Below are 20,854 nucleotides of genomic sequence, written 5' to 3'. Positions count from 1 at the left end.
ATCGAGTCATATCCACACAGGGCGATACTCCCCAACCATAAAGAAAGCATCAAGTACTAAGGCACGCAAGAACTTAGGGGAACCTGAAAACAATTCTGTTGAGTAAAAGAAAGCAGAGTACATAGAGCGTGCTTACACATCAGTGAAATTCTAGAAAATGTGAACTAACCTGTAGTGACAGAACCAATGAGCGGCTGCCTGGGGACTGAGGGTTTCAGGGAAGAGCAGCAGGGAAAGGCCACAATGCAGTCCTCGGTAAGTTTTTAAACTGCAGAGGTTTTCTGAGACCTGAGCGTGTGGGGTCCTTTGCCCTGTAGGGTAAGAGGGCGCTCAGGCCTGTGGGATAGCACTCCATTATCGTGCTGCAGGGCTTATGCAATCAACTTTCCTTTTCTTCCTTACTTCCAAGTAGTATATCCTAGCATCTCAAGAGAAAGTCCAATATTGTGTTGAACATCAAAAGATCACTGAATTAAGTATTTAGCTTCCCCAAGGGAACTGAAGAACAAAATTAACAGAATTTAAGCTACAAAGAACTCTATCTCTTTATGGAATAAATTAATGGTTAAGTCTGAGTGTGTTCATTAGAAAACACGAGACCCATTATTTATAGGTGCATTTGTGCGTGAACAATGGTCTTATCATAGTGAGCTATGTGAAGCCTCTCTGGAATGGTTGAGGGCCTCTTCACGGAGGAATCAGGAATGTACCTAGTGAACTTCAATGTCAGGCAGAGTTTGGAGCTTACTCTTTGCTCCTGCTACCAAGAGTCTGGTGAGGGCAAGACTCGTTTGTACGGGGGCAAGAGTTTCTTCTGGGGGACTCAGGGAAGACTTCCTGGAGGAAGCATTGTTTGAGAATCCCACTATGTGTAAATGAGGAAGAAAGTATTTCGGAGAAAGGAACCACTGAGAGCAAAGAGAAGAAGGCTTGAGGCTTCTAGGTTGTTTAGGGAATGGAGAGAGAGAGGTCTGGTCAGTGGGGTGTGGGAGTTGGGGAGGCTGTGAGGAGAGATGGAACTAGGATGGGAGGATCAGGTCCTTAAGGGCCTTCCTCCTGTGGTGAGAGATACGGGCTTGGTTCTGCCACAGCGAGTGGTCGGCAGGTGTTTTAGAAGATAACCCTAGGGGCATTGCAGTGGGTCCCAGAGAGGGGAAGTTCAGAGATGGGGCCAGTCAGAGGTTGTGACATTTGGCCCCTGAGGACAGGGTAATGGGAGGCCCCCCGCCAGAACGGGGACAAGTTATCAGGGTCAGAGGAAGGAGAGAATCCCGCCGGAATTCCAGGCTCACGTGGCGGGTCCTCATCTGAGTCAGAGAACCCTGGTGGCTCGCGGGTTTGGGCAGAAACATGGGCTGGACTTTTCTGAAGGATATACTTTCATGAGGAGGAACTTTTAATTTTAATAAAGTCTAATTTATCAATTTTTTCTTTTTAAAAAGTCGTCTTCCCACATCTCATGTTAGTTATATTTTTTAAAAGATTATATTTAATTTATTGAAGACTTGACCCTCCCATCTTCTCTAGACATCATTGACCCTGCGATCCTGCGCCCTGGACGCCTGGACAAAACACTGTTTGTGGGTTTGCCACCTCCCGCAGACCGTCTGGCCATCCTAAAAACCATTACAAAAGTGAGTAAAGGAAATGGCATGGTTTCATGTGTTTTTCTCCTTTTAGATACACACAGGTATCTGTAGCTTTAAATACTTGTTCAGCCTCTGTCTCCCAAAGAAAAGGTGAATGGTTTAGATAATTGAAGAGACTGTCCATTCATTTTATTTGCTTAAAATAAAAGGGATATTTAGAGTTAAGTGCTTGACTGATATATTTGAGATTTTACTCTAATCACACTTTTTTGTTCTTTTGAATCTTTGATTGTTACTTTAGAGAAATTGCCCTTAGAGGAATTTTAAATGGAATAGAAACTTTTGTAGCTGAGAAGTGAATAGATACAGGCCCGTTATAAATATCCATGGAAACTGAGTCTCAATCACAGTGTTGAATCTATCCTCCATGTTTGTATAGGCCAACTTTTTTTTTAAAAGATTTTATTTATTTGAGAGAGAGAATGTGAGTGCGTTGGGGGAGGGCCAGAGGGAGAGAATCTCAGGCCAATTGCACTGAGCGCAGAGCCTGATGTAGGGCTCAGTCCCATAACCCTGAGATCATGACCTGAGCTGAAACCAAGAATCGGGCGCTCAACCAGCTGCACCACCCTGGATCCCTCCTCCTTTATTTTAAGTAAACTACACCTAACATGAGCCTCGAACTCATGACCCCAAGATGAAGGGTCAACACTCTACCAACTGAGCTAGCCAGTCACCCCTGGTGCACACCAGCTTTATGATGCCTGTATAGTATTCATGTTGCTGTTGTTATAAAAATAATAAACAATATGGACAAAATACAAAGAAGAAAGCAAATCACCCTAAATTGTATTGCTACAAAAATAATGTGCATTGACATTTTTTTAATCTTTTTTTTTTAAGATTTTATTTATTTGACAAAGAGAAAGACAGCAAGAGAGGGAATACAAAGGGAGGAGTGGGAGAGGGGGAAGCAGACTTCCCACTGAGCAGTGAGCCCGATGTGGGGCTCGATCCCAGGACCCGGGATTATGACCTGAGCTGAAGGCTGATGCTTAACGACTGAGACACCCAGGTGCCCCAACCTTTTTTTAATTAAGAAAAGGCAAAGCTAAAACAATTATCAAACCTCCAGTAAATGTTTTTTTCCATAAATGATAGTATTTCCTAAAATAGCACCCTAAGGGTTAAAAATGTAAAAAGATCAGGAAAACCAGTAAGCAGCAGAACCACTTCTTTTTTTTCCCCACTCCTTGTTTTTATTTTAAGATTTTTTATTTGTTTGTTCGAGAGAGAGTAGGGGTGAGGGAGCAGGTGGAGAGGGAGAGTCTTAAACAGACTTCATGCTGAGCAGGACTCAGTCTCCCGACCCTGAGATTACGAGCTGAGCTGAAATAAAGAGTGGGACAAAATGGTTCATGCCTTTATTTGGTTGCCACTAGTAAACGTTAAACCTTACACATGTGTAGTATTCTCTTTCTGTAATGGCAGAGGAAGATTCCAGGCTTTCATTACCTAAAACTGCGTAGAGCAGTGAGTGTCTGCTGCTACCTTCCAAAGGAGGGGGCGCAAGGGGACGTGAAGGGTGCAAGGGGGAACAGCCTTCTGGGTGGAGGCCCCAGTGAGAGCTGTCTGGAAGACTGCTTGGAGGAAGTGAAGCCAGAGGCTGTGAAGGGAGGTGTGCCAGACGCAAAGCCGTGTCCAGCACGGCAAAAAGGACACATGTGAGAACTGGGTCTGGTGTGAACGAATAGGATGCTGGACTGACTGTAGAGTTGAGGGGCAAAGACAGAGCAGGAGAAACTCTCTGTTTGGGCCACTGAGTGGGTGAGGGTCTGGGAAGGAGGAGGTTCTGGTGCTTGGTCAGTCTCCTGGCGAGAGTCGGCTTGAGCCTGGGAGGTCAGGAGAGCCCTCTAGCCGCCACCAGCATGGCTTCTTGTTAGAGACATGAAGACACATGGCTTGGTCCAGGGCTCTTGACACAGGGCAGCCTGACTCCCAATAGTCCACCTCCTGGGCAGCATCTGGGGACACACGTTTGGGGCCCAGGTGGGGGCGATGGTATGCCGAACAGCCCCACAGCACAAAGTACCTGACCCAGGACGTCTTCAGAGCCACAGCCAAGTAGCCCTGCTGTCACATGCGTCCTTGGGTCTCTGTGGCCAGCGGGTTCTGTGACAAGTGCACACAGCATTTCGTCCCTGTCCGGGCTCCTTCCCGGAGCTGTCTCTGAGGCGTTGTTTGCTTTGGTTAAAGTGTGTGTGTACAAACACAGACACACAAGCACGTGCACGTCCTCCTAATTTGTTTCCATGAGCTCCCGGTAGTTCTGGTGGCTGGAAAATCCTTCCACTCTTGCCCCTGGGCGAGCACTAAATACAGGCACGGAGTGGAGGAGGCATGCCTGACGGGAGCTGTGGGTGCTCAGGGCTGCACACATTCAGACCCACAGTGATGACCAATTGCTGTTTCCCTCGTGTTCTCCTCTGTGGGCTGCTCAGCACCACGGGACAGCCTGACACGTCCTTCAGCTAGAATCCCAGTGCCATTTGCCACAGTTATTAGCCCTCAGACTTTGGTAAAATCACCCCACCTCAAAGGCAAAGTTATCGAGAAAAGAAGGTAATAGAATGCTGTGCACGGGAAGTATGTGCTCCTGATGGTGTGGGCTTGCTGAGGACGGGAAACCCTCGGACTCAGGCCTCCCCTCTGAGGAGCACGTCTCCTAGACCAGAGGGTGACACGCACGCTTACAAAGCAACACAGGCCCATTCATTCCTGCGGCATGGAGGGCAGTAGAGGGGCTGAGCTGCCCAGGGGTTTCAGCTACGTGAAGAAGAAAGTCCACTGATATATGGGCACCGGGTGGCCCAGGGGTAGGGTTACAGGGCTTCATCTGTGTGGTCCGGTTCGGTCCATCCACCAGCCCCACGCGTTGTCGGACCAGCTGCGCGGGGAGAGCTATGGGCATTTGGCTCCATGGGTTCAGTGGTTTGTGGTCTCAGGTTTGGGGAGGGTGCAGGGGCCTTTGTTCCAGGTCGCTTTAAGGTGGCCATACTGCTGTGATAGAGTGTCTTCAGTCTCACCTGGAAGGAAAGCTGGACCACAGGGACAGAGATTGCTGAAGAAGCAGCTGTCACTCACATGTCTCAGTGGGACAGGGGTCTGGTCGCTTGGACGCTGCACTGTCTGCATGCAGACATCATGATGCAGGGCACTGTGTTTGTTGATGTCCATGTTCTGTGACATCGTGTGTGTTCAGCAGGGTGGCTGTGAGTGTGGACGTTCTCAGATGGCGGTGAGCCCCTCGACGGTCTCAGGCCCCATCCTGTGTCGGTCCCAGCCTTGTATTTCCAGATGTTCTCTTGCGAGCATATAGTGTATCGCGGGGTGGTTAAAGAACCATTTACCTGGCGTAAATGTGGAGATTTAGGAGGAAGAGTGTAGAATTAGAGACAGTGGTCCTTTGGGCAACTTCCACACACAAGCTGGGAATATGGAATGAAAAGACAGAGAAAGACATTTTAATAGGAAAATCAGTGTGACTTTAAAAGCAGTTTTGTGTAGCACTCTGGTTTGGGCTGTTCGTGGTCAGTTCTCAGCATCTGTCAGTGATAAAGGCAAAGGAGGGCTTTCGGTGATGTCCTCTCTTTGACCCTAGTGGGTATTTTTGCTTCAGTTAAGCGTGTGCCGTGTGCTCCCATGGGAGCCTCGGAGCCTCACACACAGACCCGCAGAGGGAAAGTTCTCAGTGCCTGGGCGCCTGCCCGAGGGGCAGAGGGCTGATCATCCTGCGGCACCCACCCTCCCGCCTCCACCCTCCTCTCCCCTTCCCCTCTTCTTCCCACTCTCCTCCCCAATCTCCCCTCCTCCTGGGATGTTCTGTTCACAGGTCTATGTTGATAGCTAGAGCCAGAGCTGGCAGAGGGACAGGACGCAGAACCTCCGATTGCCAGAAGAGAAAGCAGTCAGACCACCTGCCTGAACACGCTCTTTGTGAATCTGCCTGAACTGAGGAAAAGTGGCATTTTCAGTGTTTACCCTTTTGGTGCTAAAGTTTGCTAGATTTTTACTCCAGTTCCCCAGATTGTTATATATACAGTTTCCTCTTCTCTTACTGATACGTGAAATTGTAGGGGGAGAGGACAGTAAAATTCTCTCATCTTGGTCCTAGAAGTCTGAAAATTCAGACTCATAGGTCAAAGCAACTTCTCAGTATCTTTTGGAGTCTCTTTCTTTCTTTCTTTCTTTTTTTAAGATTTTATTTATTTATTTGTCAGAGAGAGAGAGAGCACAGGCAGAGGGAGAGGCAGGCTCCCTGCCGAGCAAGGAGCCCTATGGGGAATTCGATTCCAGGACCCTGGGATCATGACCTGAGCAGACGCTCAACCAACTGAGCCACCCAGGCTTCCCTTGGAGTCTGTTTCTTTCTTTCTTTCGTTCTTTCTTTTAAAGATTTTATTTATTTATTTGACAGACAGATCACAAGTAGGTGGGGCCGGGGTTGGGGGGGAGGGGAAGCAGGCTCCCTGCCGAGCAGAGAGCCCGATGTGGAGCTCCATCCCAGGACCCTGAGATTATGACCTGAGCTGAAGGCAGAGGTTTAACCCACTGAGCCACCCAGGGGCTCTTAAGAGCCCCTGTTGGAGTCTGTTTCTTAAGAGAAAATTAGCAATAACAAATTACTTATTGGTATGTTTGGTAATAATGTGATAGAAAGGTGTTTATCACCAAAAGCCCCTTGGACAAAGGGAATTTTTTTAAACTTCTATTTCTTCCTTAATAAATGTAACTAAAACAAAATGTCTGCACAGTGCTTTGAGATAATACATAGTCTTTAAAATAGCGGTAAATCCCACTAAAAAACTCAAAATTCCCCATTTTTTTTTTACAGTGTGTCCCAGAAGACTAAAATATATCTTAAAATCTCATCTAGAAACGTTACCTGTTAAATTTTCATGAGCTAAGAATATCAGGTATAATAGGCAATGTCTATGAACCTCGTAACAGTGTTCCAGGCATTTGAAATGTTCAGCTTTTGTTTCCATTTTAGTGATGAGCAGGATACAGAGGGGTACACTTCCATGGGTATGTCCAGAGATTGGCAAGAAACTCCAAACTAACAATTAACCATGTTATCGTGGTAAGGTGATGTTAATTTTCCTTGCTTTATTTTTTTATGATCAACTATGTAAATAGATAACATTCTGATTCCAGAGTTTATTTTATGACAAAGGACAGGTTTCTGTGATTAAATATATATGTAATCATTGAAATAAAAGTTATAGGGGCGCCTGGGCGGCTCATTCGGTTGAGCATCCAACTCTTGTTACAATTCAGGTTGTGATCTCAGGGTCATGAGATTGAGCTCCGCATCACGCTCTGTGCTCAGCAGGAGTCTGCTTGGGATTCTCTCCCTCTTCCTTTCCCTCTGCCTGTGCTTGCTCTCTCTCAAATAAATAGATCTTTTTAAAAACAAAAAAAGGGGGGAGGCACCTGGGTGGCTCAGTCAGTGGGTTAAGCATGTATCTTCAGCTCAGGTCATGATCCTGGGATGCTGGGATTGAGTACCACATCGGGCTCCCTGCTCAGAGGGGAGTGTGCTTCTCCCTCTTCTTTTGCCCACCCCCCCCGACTCATGCATGCATGCACTCGCTCTCTCTAATAAATAAATAATAGTCTTGAAAGTAAGTAAAAAAAGAAAGAAAAGTAATGGTATAACACAAAATACTTTTGAACCCATGTTCTTTAACATCTGTGCTTATTCAGAATGCTAGGAATAATTGTAAAGGGGTCCTAACTTCTTTTTCTTAATTGTGATAAAATATGTTTAACTTAAATTTACCATTTTAACCATCTTTTTAATTGAAATATAATTAACATAATGTAATATTAGATCCCAGCATACACTATAGTGATTCAACACTTCCATGTGACAGCCGGTGCTCATCACAACAGGTACACTCTTCAATTCCCATCTGTTACATCACCCACTCCCCTACCCACCCACCCCCTCTGGTGACCATCAGTGTGTTCTCTAGAGTGAAGAGTTTGTTTCTTGGTTTGCTTCTCTCTCTCTTTCCTTTTTTCCACTTTGTTCATTTGTTTTCTTTCTTAAATTCCATATATGAGTGAAATCATATGGTATTTGTCTTTCTCTGATGGATTTATTTCACTTACCATTATACTCTGTAGCTCCACCCATGTCATTTCAAATGGCAAGATTTCATTCTTTTTTATGGCTAAGTAGTATTTCATTATACCACATCTTTATCCATTCCTCACTCAGTGGACAACAGGGCTGCTGCCATATCTTGGCTATTGTAGATAATGCTGCTATAAACATCGGGGTGCACGTGTCCCTTTGAATTAGTGTTTTCGTATTCTTAGGTAAATACCTAGTAGTGCAGTTGCTGGATTGTAGGGTAGTTTTATTTGTAATTTTTTGAGAACCTTCCCTACTGTTTCCCAGAGCGGCTGCACCAGTTTACATTCCCACCAACAGTGCTCAAGGGTTCCCCTTTCTCCATGTCCTCCCCAACACCTGTTGTGTCTTGTGTTGTTGATTTTAGCCACTTTGACAGGTGTGCGGTGGGATCTCACTGCGGTTTTGATCTGCACTTACCTGGTGATCAGTGACGTTGAACATCTTTTCATGTGTCTGTTGGCCATCTCCCTTGTCTTCTTTGGAGAAGTGTCTGTTCATGTCTTCTGCCCATTTTAATAGGATTATTAGGGGGTTTTTGGTGTTAAGTTGTATGAAGTTCTTTATGTATTTTGACATATCAGATACGTCATTTGCAGTTACCTCCCATTCGGCAGGTTATCTTGTCATTTTGTTGATGGTTCCTTTGCTGTACAGATGGTCTTATCTTCATGTAGTAATGTAATTTCCCTTGGCTTTCCCTTGCCTGAGGAGACAGATCTAGAAATGTTTCTACAGCCAGTGTCAGAGACATTACTGCCTACATTTTAACCATTGTGAAGTGTACAGTCCTTTGCCATTAATACTTTTACAGTGTTCTTCTTAAACAGCACAGTTGAACCGAGTAATTTAAAGATCAAATTGGCATAATTCTTCAGTTCATGAATCAGCAGCATACCATCCAGCAGGTAAAAAGGAGCTCCGAAGAGCTGTAGGAAAAGAAAGATTTTTTTAAGGCAGAAAGGAGGTGGGACAAGGAAGTGTATTAGGAAGGACTATGTCGTTTCACACCAAGTTACCTCCTTAAGGGGTCAGAAGGGTCTGTTGCAGGGTGTGGGGGGATTGTCTCACTAGTTTGGACCTGCGGGTCAGAGGCTTCCCTCACTGACAGAGACCCGCGGCTGATATCCTCCTTGCATCAGGAGGTCCCCTTGCTGGTGAGGACCCGGGGCTGAAGGTCCCCTTCCTGCGGTCAGGGTCTCCTCACTGGTGGGGACCTGGGGCTTAAGGATCCCTCCCTTTGTTGGGGGTTTCCCCATTGGTGTAGACCAGGAGTTCCAGATCCAGGGGCTGAAGGTGACATGACCCTCTGGGAGAGGCTACACCTGCAGTTGGTTTGGGTGTTAAGTCTCGGTTTGCTGACTGGGACTTGACACAACTGATTCCGTTCGTGGCCTTGTCTCTTTTTTAACAATTCTCCCACTTTTGGTCCTACCTTCAGCCTACCTGAGGATGTGATAAAAATGTACAGCCCTGGTGCCCCTCCCCACTTGGTCTCTGAAGGTCTCAGTGTTTCCTGATGCTCTGTGGTAAGCACAGAGGTCATGACTTCAGGCTCACTGCTGCTTAGTCGGTCATTGTCTTAGTCCTGTTTCTGACTCTGTTCCTGGGGAGCTCGTGGGTTGGGTTCTTAGTGGCCGTGAACATGGATCTGAAGCTTTTGAGGGCATACAGCATGCTAGGGAGCCAGCTCTGGTTATTATAAGCAGAACAGTTCCCAGTGCACTTTGGGTGCACTTTGGAGCCATGGTCCCAAGACCCACACCAATCAAAATCAAGTCAGAGAAAGACCCTCTTGAAGGAATTACTTTTTATAAGCCAAGTGGCCTGTTTGGTGACTTTATGTTGCTGAGTTTCAGCTTCCCCAGAACTGTGGGGCACGCAGTCTTGGCCACAGCATGGACACCTCTTCTTTTTATAAAATCAAGTGCGATGCTACTGTCAGAATCAACTTTGGCCAGAGTCTACAGGTTTTTGTTGAATAGCTCTGCTGTAGGAGCAGATTCGGTAATATTTGCAAGAGTTAAGGAGAGGTTCCTGATCTTAGCTGCATTTACCCATTTCAGGGAACCTGGGACCTGCCAGAGGGAGCTAAGTTTGAATGACGAGGGCTTTCTGCTACAGCCACAGAGTCCAGTGAAATTTAAGGGTCTATAGACCACATGGACTGTTTTTTTTGTTGTTTTTGTTTTTTTAAAGATTTCATTCATTCATTTGATGGAGAGATCACAAGTAGGCAGAGAGGCAGGCAGAGAGGAGGAAGCAGGCTCCCCTCTGAGCAGAGAGCCCGATTCGGGGCTCGATCCCAGGACCCTGGGACCAGGACCTGAGCCGAAGGCAGAGACTTTAACCCACTGAGCCACCCAGGTGCCCCAACACATGGACTGTTTTTTTTTGTTTTTTTTTTTTTTTAAAGATTTTATTTATTTATTTGACAGACAGAGATCACAAGTAGGCAGAGAGGCAGGCAGAGAGAGAGGAGAAAGCAGGCTCTCCACGGAGCAGAGAGCCCAATGCGGGGCTCGATCCCAGGACCCCGGGATCATGACCTGAGCCAAAGGCAGAGGCTTTAACCCACTGAGCCACCCAGGCGCCCCAACACATGGACTGTTTTATTCAGGTTATGCCTGCTGTGTTTATCCCTTTGAATTAGTATTTTTGTATTCTGTAGGTAAACACCCACTACTACAATTGCTGGATCATAGGGCTGTTAATCAGAGACAGGACAATGGACCCAGGGCTCAGAGAGTCAGGCACAGTAGAAAGGGGCTGAATTTGTTCAAGAGAAATTGAGGCAGGAGTATCGTGACAAGTCCAACAGTCAATGGGAAGTTGGATTACCCGCCCCTCCTCCACTACCTTTTTGGCCAATGCCAGGGCGGAGGGAAAAGAAGAAAGGGTTTTGTGGTTAGTTGAAGTGTGAAGGTTTCCTCTGGGGACTTAGGAGGAAGCAGTCCACCTCGATGTTGCCTGCTTCTCTTCCCATCACTTTGACTTGAGGTCTCCAGCTGCGGCAGACCGGATGTCAGGTGACCTTCTTCAGCTGTGTGCTGCTTATGCAGAGTCGAAACCCTGAACTCTGGAGGCCTCCTGCCTGGGGAAGGCCGCCTGGCATGGGGCCGTCCACAGGAGCTGGAAGGCAGTCTTTGTTCTTAGTGATTCTGATCCATAGTGGTGGGGAAACCAGAAATGTTACCGTGGAGAGTCGTGGGTAGATGATTGAGGAAACAATTCAGGACCCAGTCTAGTCACAGGTCTAGTTACAAAGCCTCAGCGGCAGTTAACAAGACTAGAACAGAGTAGACAAAGGTACGAATAAGTGTTTCTCTACAGTTACCTTCATTTTTGAATTTTAGGGGGATCAGGCTGGGAGAAAAGTAAATGTTTCATCTTTGTTTATAAAGTCTTTCCAAACTGCTTTTAAGTCATCTATGGTTCCTCAGATCAGGAAAAATAAAATATTAAAGAACCAGCAGCGCTTCTGGCAAGAGTCGTAAAATCTGTAATCCTTATTCAGCCCCATGTTATTAATTCTTGTTCTGTATGAATCCAGGTTTTGCCTTCAGTTCCAGAAATTCTTGTGCAATTCATGTTTACATTTGATCTCCAAAAGGCCGAGAAGCGATTACGCCATTCATTTTTATGAAGTTACTGGAAACCTGTATTTCCCCAAGAGTTTTCCATGAACCTCCTTGAAGGTGACCCACTTTGGTAGGAATATTATTGCAAAAGCATCCAACTAACACAATAACTCTGTAAATGACAGACAACTTAAAAAAACCTCCATTGTTAAAGATCAATTAGAGTCCATTATGGTGGGATTGACAGGAGATTTGATTGTTTCTCTAACAATTTTCAAATGACAACTAGGAAGACGATGGTAACATTATACTGGATGTACCAGATTCCAGGAGTCTCATGTCATTTCTGCGAGAGTTACATACCCACACAGTACACCGTAAACAAGGCTGGTACCCCGCAGGGCTCCCCCGCCACGACGACATAGCAAGTAAGCCGTCATTTGACATCTCCCTCTTCATAAGGAGAGAAGAAATCTTTGGAGATGTTCTAGGGGCCCTTCAGTCAATTTCAGAATTAGCTCTAAGTTAAAAAGACTTGATTTAAGATTTGAAATTGGCAAGTTTGTCAAAAGTATCAAAGGTTTAAAACACTTGGTTGAGTAGTGTCACAGGGTGTTCACAAGGTAACCATTGTGAAACCTCTGGTTACCTTCTTAAACGTGGTGACACTTAAATACCTCTCAGGCAAATATCAAAAATTAAATCCTTATGTAATTCCCCCCCCCTTTTTTTGAGGGGGGGGGCAGAGGGGGAGGGAGACAGAATCCCAGTCGGATTCCATGATTAGCATAGAGCCTGACGTGGGACTCGGTCTTCCGACCATGAGATCAGGACCTGAGTCAAAATCAAGAGTCAGACGCTCAACCGACTGAGCCACCCAGGTGTCCCTATAATTTCTTATTTAAGAGCAAACCACGGCACCTGGGTGGCTCAGTGGGTTAAGCCTCTGCCTTCAGCTCAGGTCATGATCTCAGGGTCCTGGGATCGAGCCCCACATTGGGCTCTCTGCTCAGCAGGGAGCCTGCTTCCCCACCCCCCATCTCTGCCTGCCTCTCTGCCTCCTTGTGATCTCTGTCAAATAAATAAATAAAATCTTAAAAAAAAAAAAAAAGCAGGCCAATAATCCAAGGAAACTCGTCCTTCTGCAGATGAGAGAAAATTAAGGTTTAGTTCTACCTAAGTACAATATTGGTACTAAAGCTTTTTTAACCCGTAAATGTATTCAATCTTACTCACCTTGATCACCCGTAAAATTCTTTTTCAACTCTTAAAAACCTTAATTTGTAATGAAAATTAAGAAGTAAGCAATTGTGGACTGTCTGTTCTGTGCTTTGGCAAATTTACGAATACTGTTCATATTTTCTAGAAATGTATGTTTTCTCACAGTAAACTTTTGGGTGACACAAAACATGTTTTCTAACAGATCCAAATATCTTTTGCTACTCTGCAAGGAAACTAAATGTAGAAGAACCTGGTGTTAATAATGTTTCAGTATTTCATTTGTGGATGATCTAGACGGTGAATTTCACTGAACTCATCATTTAACTTAACTAATAAAACTTAAAGGGGCGCCTGGGTGGCTCAGTGGGTTAAAGCCTCTGCCTTCGGCTCAGGTCGTGATCTCAGGGTCCTGGGATCGAGCCCCGCATCGGGCTCTCTGCTCCGCAGGGAGCCTGCTTCCTCCTCTCTCTCTGCCTGCCTCTCTGCCTAGTTGTGATTTCTCTCTGTCAAATAAATAAAATATTAAAAAAAAAAAACACCAAAAAACTTTAAGGTTTTGGGTAACCAGAAGATCCTTGGGAACTATTTGCTGAAAATTTTACCTAGAGATTCTTCCCATTTACATCTATTTAAATCATTTGTTCTTAACAGTTGTGCTTTCATTACTTAGGAAAATTTCACTGACTTTGGACACAAAGTCATTTCAAGTTAGTTTTGGGGGCAACCAATTTTGTAATAGGTAACAGGAACTTACTTGATTAGTAAGCCTGAGTGGAAAAGAAGTTTCATTATATTTAGTGTTAATAACTCCAAAGACGTGGCTGTTTTAATTAAACCAACAAACTGGAAGTAGCTTTTGGTCACCAAAGATTATCTTAGGTCATGTGAACTGGAGGGGGTAAAAGCTCCAAATATTTGGGTTAGTTTTTATATTTTTAAGAGTTTTAGGAACCCTTCTACAAACCCTACAGAAGGCGTTTCCTTCTGTCTGGTGACATTGGCTTAGCTTAGCTCAGAGGAGAGGGCCGAAAAAAACATTCCTATCAGGCTCTGAGTATCAGCTTCCAGTTTGACCAAGTTCTGAAACAATCTTTTTAAATATTTTGTCAGTTTGTAGTTTGTAGCTGGGACAAACAGTAAATATTTCTGGCATATTGAACCACCCCTTGGACTTAAGAGATGGAGCCAGAGAGGGTGCAAAAGTTTTGTCTCTTTCTGCTGGATGATACAGACAGAGGTCTGGGAGGGGGGACTCTCGTGGGAGTGTTCACCCTCTGGTGGCTGTTCTGTTTCCCCAGAATCCCGTCAGCAGGCTCCATACAGCTTAAGGCAGAGGTGTGGCTCTGGTATCCCCCAGACTTTGATAAGGTTTTCCCTTAATTTAAATTCTGGTTTCCTGGCTGTTTGTGGAGTGAGGTCACAGCCCACTGGGCCATCCCTGGGAGTCTTGCCAGCTCTGGGACTGCTGGGTGGGAGCCCTCTCTCTTGGCGGGCCGGAGAGGGGGGATGACAGGGTGTGTATGCAGGCACTACTTTGGCAGGTCTTCTTGGCTTTTGTTCCATAGTCTTTCAAAGTCAGGTCTGTGGCCTCTCATCCCGTTTCCTGCCTTCTTATCAACCCATTAATCTTAGCACAGAACTCAAGTGTAGAAGCCTTCCAAGATCCACCCTGAGCTTAGGAAATTTTTTAGCTGTGACCTTGAATTTGACTTTTGACCAAGGATTGAAAGCTGCCCCAGGAGGATGGCTGTGGCTATGGCTGTGGGTGGCCTTGCTTGAAAAGAAGCCTATTTGATAGTCACCTCTGAGTGAAAAGGGGTTGAGGCTGAGGAGTGCTGGAAGGAGGAGTGCCGAGCAGAATAGTGACGTCGTACAGTCTTTTATATTAGCTGCCTCTCCTTTTTAGTTTTCATTAACCTTTGGCACAGGTCTTTGAGGATAGCTATTTTGGAATTTTGAAGCATTTTGGAGGCTTCTTCACGCCAGTTAAAATAGGAGTCCCATTCTCTTTATTTGGTTTGGGAACCTTTGTTTTTAAGGACACTTTTTTTTTTTTAAGGGATTTTAGTTATGTATTTGTCAGAGAGAGAGTGCAAGCAGGGAGAGCAGCAGGCAGAGGGAGAGGGAAAAGCAGGCTCCCCGCTGAGCAGGGAGCCCAAAGTGGGGCTCTATCACGGGACCCTCAGATATTGACCTGAGCTGAGGGTAGATGCTTAACCAACTGAGCCACCTGTGCCCCAAGAATAATTAAGATTTTAATGATCCAAAGATTCCTCAGCCCTTATTTCTGTTAGTTGGAAAGTAATGTTGGTACTGAAACATTTGGAGGTGTCTCATGTAGACCACACCCCACACTGTCAACAAAAGGCAGCTGGTAACTTTCTTTCACATGACAGTATATTAGGGCTTACTTTTTTTTTTTTTTTAAGATTTTATTTATTTATTTGACGGACAGAGATCACAAGTAGGCAGAGAAGCAAGCAGAGAGAGAAAGGAGGAAGCAGGCTCCCGGCTGAGCAGAGAGCTCCATGCGGGGCTAGATCCCAGGACCTTAGAATCATGACCTGAGCCGAAGGCAGAGAGGCTTTAACCCACTGAGCCACCCAGGCGCCCCAGGGCTTACTTATTTTTCTAAAAAACAATAAATTTCTTAAGAATTAGAAAATTTCTGAAATCCAAATTCTAAGAATTATTTTTCTGAAATAGTGAGCTATCACAAAAGATTTCACTAAAAGGTTGTCCTATATTTAGAAAGCTGACAGCTGCCCACAGTGTGCAGATGTGAGGACAAGTTCTCTTGTCCCTCATAAAGAGAACGCTGAATTTTGACGGACAGTGTTTTCAGCAGTGTCCCTGTGACACTGCTTCTCTTCATGAGAAGAAGCTTCTCTTCCTGTTTGCTGAAGACCTAACTCAAAGCCATTCTTTGAAAACAACTTTGTGAAAGGTCAGAGAAATCCACTCTGCGGGTACACGAGCCATTGCGAGAGTCCAGCTTGACCCAGGAGTTGAATTCAGATGTTGAGAAGTCCAAAAGAGTTATCCTTTAGCAGTCCTCCATGAATTTATTCTTAGATCGAACCTTCGATTAAAACAGGACAGATGGCATATGGAGTATTGGTAGGGGGGCGTTTGTGTGCTGTGGTACTGAAGGTAACGCTGGTGGTTTCTTACAAATGTTTAGGAATCTAATGAGGGCTTGTGCCTGATGAGGCAGCCTCTCCCCTACCCCGCCTCTTGTTTCTAGTGATGCTGGAGGGACTCAGCAAGCCCTTTCCATCCGGCCTTCCTGCTTTGGGGGAGCCTGAAAAGCCCCAGCATTCCTGCTCTCCATCACAAGAAATCTCTGTTACACACCCACTTTTGCTGCTTCCCCACCCCAAATGTAGCACAAAATTATATGTTTATCTGGAGATCAGATACTGGTTTTTTAAATTATTTTAATTCCATTTAGTTACTATATAGTGTAATATTTGTTTTGGGTGTACAGTGTAGTGACTCAACACTTCCATACATCACCCAGCTCATCATGATAAATACACTTACCTCTAGTAACCGTCAGTGTGGTCTCTAGTTAAGAGTTGGTTTCGGGGCACCTGGGTTGCTCAGTCGGGTGTCTACTTTCGGCTTGGGTCATGATCTTGGGGTCCGGGAGTCAGCCCCAAGTGGGCTCCCTGCTTAGTAGGGAGTCTGCTGCTCCCTCTGCCTCTGCGCGCTCTCTCTCTCTCTCTCTCAAATAAATAAAATCTTTTTTAAAAAATCTGTTTCTTTTTTTCCCCCGTTACTCATTTGTTTCTTAAATTCCACATGTGAGGGGTGCCTAGGTGGTTCAGTGGGTTAATTAAGCCTCTGCCTTTGGCTCAGGTCATGATCTCAGGGTCCTGGGATCGAGCCCCGCATCGGGCTCTCTGCTCAGCGGGGAGCCTGCTTCCCCCCTCTCTCTCTGCTCTGACTCTCTGCCTACTTGTGATCTCTCTGTCAAATAAATAAATAAAATCTTTTTTTTTAAGATTTTATTTATTTATTTGACAGAGAGATCACAGTTAGGCAGAGAGGCAGGCAGAGAGAGAGAGGAAGGGAAGCAGGCTCCCCACTGAGCAGAGAGCCCGATATGGGGCTCTGTCCCAGGACCCTGGGATCAGGACCTGAGCCAAAAGCAGAGGCTTTAACCCACCGAGCCACCCAGGCACCCCAATAAATAAAATATTTTTTAAAAATTCCACATGTGAGTGAAATCATGATAATTGTCTTTCTCTGACTTATTTTGCTCAGCATTATACCCTCTAGTTCCATCCATGTCATTGCAAATGGCAAGATTCCATTCTTTTTATGGCTGAGTAATATTCCATTGTGTGTGCATGCATTTATACCACCTCCTCTTTATCTACTCATCTGTTGATGGACACTTAGGCTGCTCCCATCTTGGCTGTTGTAGTTAATGCTGCTGTAAACATCAGGGTGCATGTATCCCTTTGAATTAGTGTTTTTCTGTTTGGGGTCATAGGGTAGTTATATTTTTAATTTTTTGAGGAGACTCCATACTGTTTTCCGGAATGGGTGCACCAGTTTGCGTTCCCACCAGCAGTTCTCCTTTCTCCACATCCTCACCAACACCTGTTTTTTCTTGTGTTACTCATTTTAACCATCTGACAGGTGTGAGGTGGTATCTCATCCTGGTTTTGATTTGTATTTCGCTGATGATGGGTGATGTTGAGCATCTTTTCATGTGTAGGCCATCTGGATGTCGTCTTTGGAGAAATGTCTGTTCATCTCTTCTGCCCATTTTTAAATTTGATTATTTGGTTTTTGGGTGTTGAGTCGTATCAGTTCTTTGTATAGTTTGGATACTAACCCTTTATCAGATAAGTCATAAGCAAATACCTTATGCCATTTAGTAGTTTTCCTTGATCAACAAGTAGCTTAACATGAACATGAACAAAACAGGTACTTTGGTTGATCATTTCCTTTCTCTGCAGAAGCTTTTTATTTTGATGAAGCCCCAGTAGTTTATTTTGCTTGTATTTTCCTTGCCTCTGGAGACCTATCTAGAAGAACATTGCTATGGCTGATGTCAGAGACATTACTGCCTATGTTCTCTTCTAGCAGTTTTATGGTTTCAGGTCTCACAATTAGGTTTTGAATCCATTTTGAGTCTTTTTTTATGTGTGTATGTTATAGAAAAGTGGTCTAGACTCATTCTTCTGCATGTAGCTGCCCAGTTTTCCCAACACCATTGACTGAAGAGATTGTCTTTTCCCCCATCGGATGTTCTTTCCTGCCCTGTCAAAGATTAGTTGACCATAGAGTTGAGGGTCCATCCCTGGGTTTTCTGTTCTGTTGCACTGATCTCTGTGTCTGTTTTTGTGCCCATACCATACTGTCTTGATCACTACAGTTCTGTAATATAACATGAAGTCCAGAATAGTGATGCCTCCAGCTTTGCTTTTCCAAGATTGCTTCACTCTTTGGGGTCTTTTGTGCTTCCACACAAATTTTAGGATTTTTGTCCTAGTTCTATGAAAAATGCTGTTGGTATTTTGATAGGGATTGCAGTATATGTGTAGATTGCTTTGGGTTGTAGAGACATTTTAACAATATTTGTTCTCCCAATCCATGAGAATGGAGTGTCTCCATTTTTGGTGTCATCTTCAACTTCTTTTTTTTTTTTTAAGATTTTTATCTATTTATTTGACAGAGAGAGAGAGCCAAAGGAACACAAGCATGGGGAGTGGGAGAGGGAGAAGCAGAGCAGGGAGCCTGATGTAGGACTCAATCCCAGGACCCCGGGATCATGACCTGAGCTGAAGGCAGACGCTTAATAACTGAGCCACCCAGGCACCCCCATCTTCAATTTCTTATATGAGTGTTTTTTCAGAGTATCGGTCTTTCAACTCTTTGGTTAGATTTATTCCTAGGTAGTTTACTGTTTTTTGGTGCAATTATAAATGGGATTGTTTTCTTAATTTCTCTTTCTGCTGCTTCATTATTGGTGTATAGAAATGCGACAGATTTCTGTACATCGGTTTTTGTATCCTATGATTTTACTGAATTCATTTGTCAGTTCTAGCAGTTTTTTGGTGGAGTCTTTAGGGTTTTCTACATAGAATATCATGTCATCTGCAAATAGTGAGTTTTGCTTCTTTCCAATTTAGATGCTTTTTATATCTTTCTGTTTTCTGATTGGTGCAGCTGGGACTTAAAATAATATGTTGAATAAAAGTAGTGAGATTGAACATCCTTGTCTTGTTCCTGACCACAGAGGTCAGTTTTTCCCCATTTAGGATGATACTAGCCATGGGTTTTTCATATATGGCCTTTATTATGTTGAGGTATGTTCCCTCTAAACCTACTTTGTTGAGGGTTTTTACCATGAATGGATGTTGGACTTTGTCAAATGCTTTTCCTGTATTGAAAGGATCATATGGTTTTTATCCTTCTCTTGTTGATGTGATGTATCACAGTGATGGATTTGCAAAGATTGGATCACCCTCATATCCCAGGAATAAATCCCACTTGATGGTGGCGAATGTCTTTTTTAATGTACTGTTGAATTCAGTTTGCTCATATTTTGTTGAAAATTTTTGCATCCATGTTCCTCAGAGATATTGGCCTATAGTTCTCTTTTTTTGTGGTATCTTTATCTGGTTTTGGTAATCAGGATCACGCTGGCCTCACAGAATGAATTTGGAAACTTTCCTTCCTATTGTAGTTTCTGAAATAGATACTTACTGTGTTTTATTACCAAAATAAATTATAAAGTTCTAGGAACTTCCCAAAGTTCATTTAGTTGTAGATTTGAATTTTAGAACTCAGAATTCCTAATTCCTGGTCCAATGTTATTTCTTCTTTTTAGACTTTTTACTGAAGTACAGTACACATACAGAGAAGTGGAGATGTCATTAAATACGCAGCTGCATGAGTTTCTATGAACAAAACCTCCAGATGAAGGAAGAGAACATTATCGGTTATGGTCATAGAGCATTAGTTGCCAGGGCTGGAGGGGGTGGGAGCAGGCAGGCCAGTGCTCTGTGTCTAGCATTTCATTTGGGGAAGGTGGAAGAAGCTCTAGACATGAACGGTTGTACAACACTGTGAATGTACTTAATGCTACTAAACTGTACAGTTAAAAATGGTTGAACTAACAAGTTTTATTAAGCAAATTTTACTGCAATAAGAGAGATCGTCACCAGAGCCTCAGAAGCTGTGCTCCTTCCTTCCTGCCACTCCCGCGCCCCCCAAACCCCTCCCTTCCCCACGCCCCAGGGTTAACTGACTAAATGGAAACTTTATACATTATAAGGGTCTATGCAGTATGGCCATCTAGTTTTACACACTTGGGAGGGAAAAAAGAAAAGAGCACCAAGATTGTTTGCCTGAGGTCCCACAGAGTTTATGCCTCATGATGCCTTCCCAGGTCAATGTGGATTGAGTGGGAACCGTAACTGTTTCTTGACTACGTGTTGGATGAACATTTGCGTTTTATCAAGTCGTAGCAGACGCAGAGTTTATGAAGCTGTTAAATATGCACAGCCAGGAGGAAGACATAGGACACTGTGTGTCTGTGTGTGGCGCCTGACCGTCTGGTCCAGCTCGCGGCGCCCACCATGCTGATACCTAACCTTGAGGCTTAAGAGCCCTTTGACTCACTTGCTTTCTGTGTGTTTCTTTAGCTGTTTCCTAAAGTGATACTTATTACAAAGGAAGGAGTGTATGCAATATATGTGTACATTATAGAAAAGAATAATAAAGCAAAAACTCACAGACCTGCCATTTATCTCGGTCATGATTTTAAGTCACTAAAATGTCATTACATCTGTAGCGTAAGCATATGCCTATATGTTGCTGGAATTCCGAGCATGTCCTGATGTCTGTCCTTTCTGGCATCTGTTGGTATATGAGCCATTGGGGAGGTGGCACCAAGGCCTGGATCGAGTTGCAGACAAGGGCTGGGAACACACGGAGCCAGAGGGTATGTGGCATCCTCCCCTGGTCAAGTTCACGGTTCTTCCTGTCTCACCTGCCAGCCTTGCACTGAAGTACTTGCCGTATTTAATTGGCCAGAGGAAGTGTTTCTTCCCTTTAGAAAGGTTGAAGTGGTGGTTTCTGTTCTTGCTGCAACTGTACAGATTCTCAGCTCCACAAGATCAGTCAGTCATTTGCCTTTAGCTTTCTGAATATTGGAGTCCGCTTCTTAACCTTGTTTCTCAAAATTGGAATTTTTTTTAAAGATTTTATTTATTTATTTATTTATTTGACGG

At 44.4% G+C, this 20,854-nt stretch overlaps 1 protein-coding gene across 7 annotated transcripts in view; it reads left to right on the top strand.

The window, feature by feature from the left end:
• The window catches only part of NVL (nuclear VCP like), a 102,872-nt gene that overhangs the window by 67,850 nt on the left and 14,168 nt on the right, over positions 1-20,854 (top strand). For 6 of the 7 annotated variants that reach the window (XM_080823804.1, XM_080823799.1, XM_080823800.1 and 3 more), the window contains one exon: positions 1,528-1,634. The exons of the other annotated variant lie outside the window; for it this stretch is intronic. In XM_080823804.1, the coding sequence (XP_080679930.1) occupies positions 1,528-1,634 (107 nt within the window). The remainder of the gene's footprint in view (positions 1-1,527; positions 1,635-20,854) is intronic. 7 annotated transcript variants of the gene reach the window in all.

Source organism: Martes martes (assembly GCF_963455335.1).
Source record: "Martes martes genome assembly, chromosome: 15".
Lineage (NCBI taxonomy): Eukaryota > Metazoa > Chordata > Mammalia > Carnivora > Mustelidae > Martes > Martes martes.
Note: the sequence above shows the minus strand (reverse complement) of the source record. Positions and strands in the feature narration are given on the sequence as shown.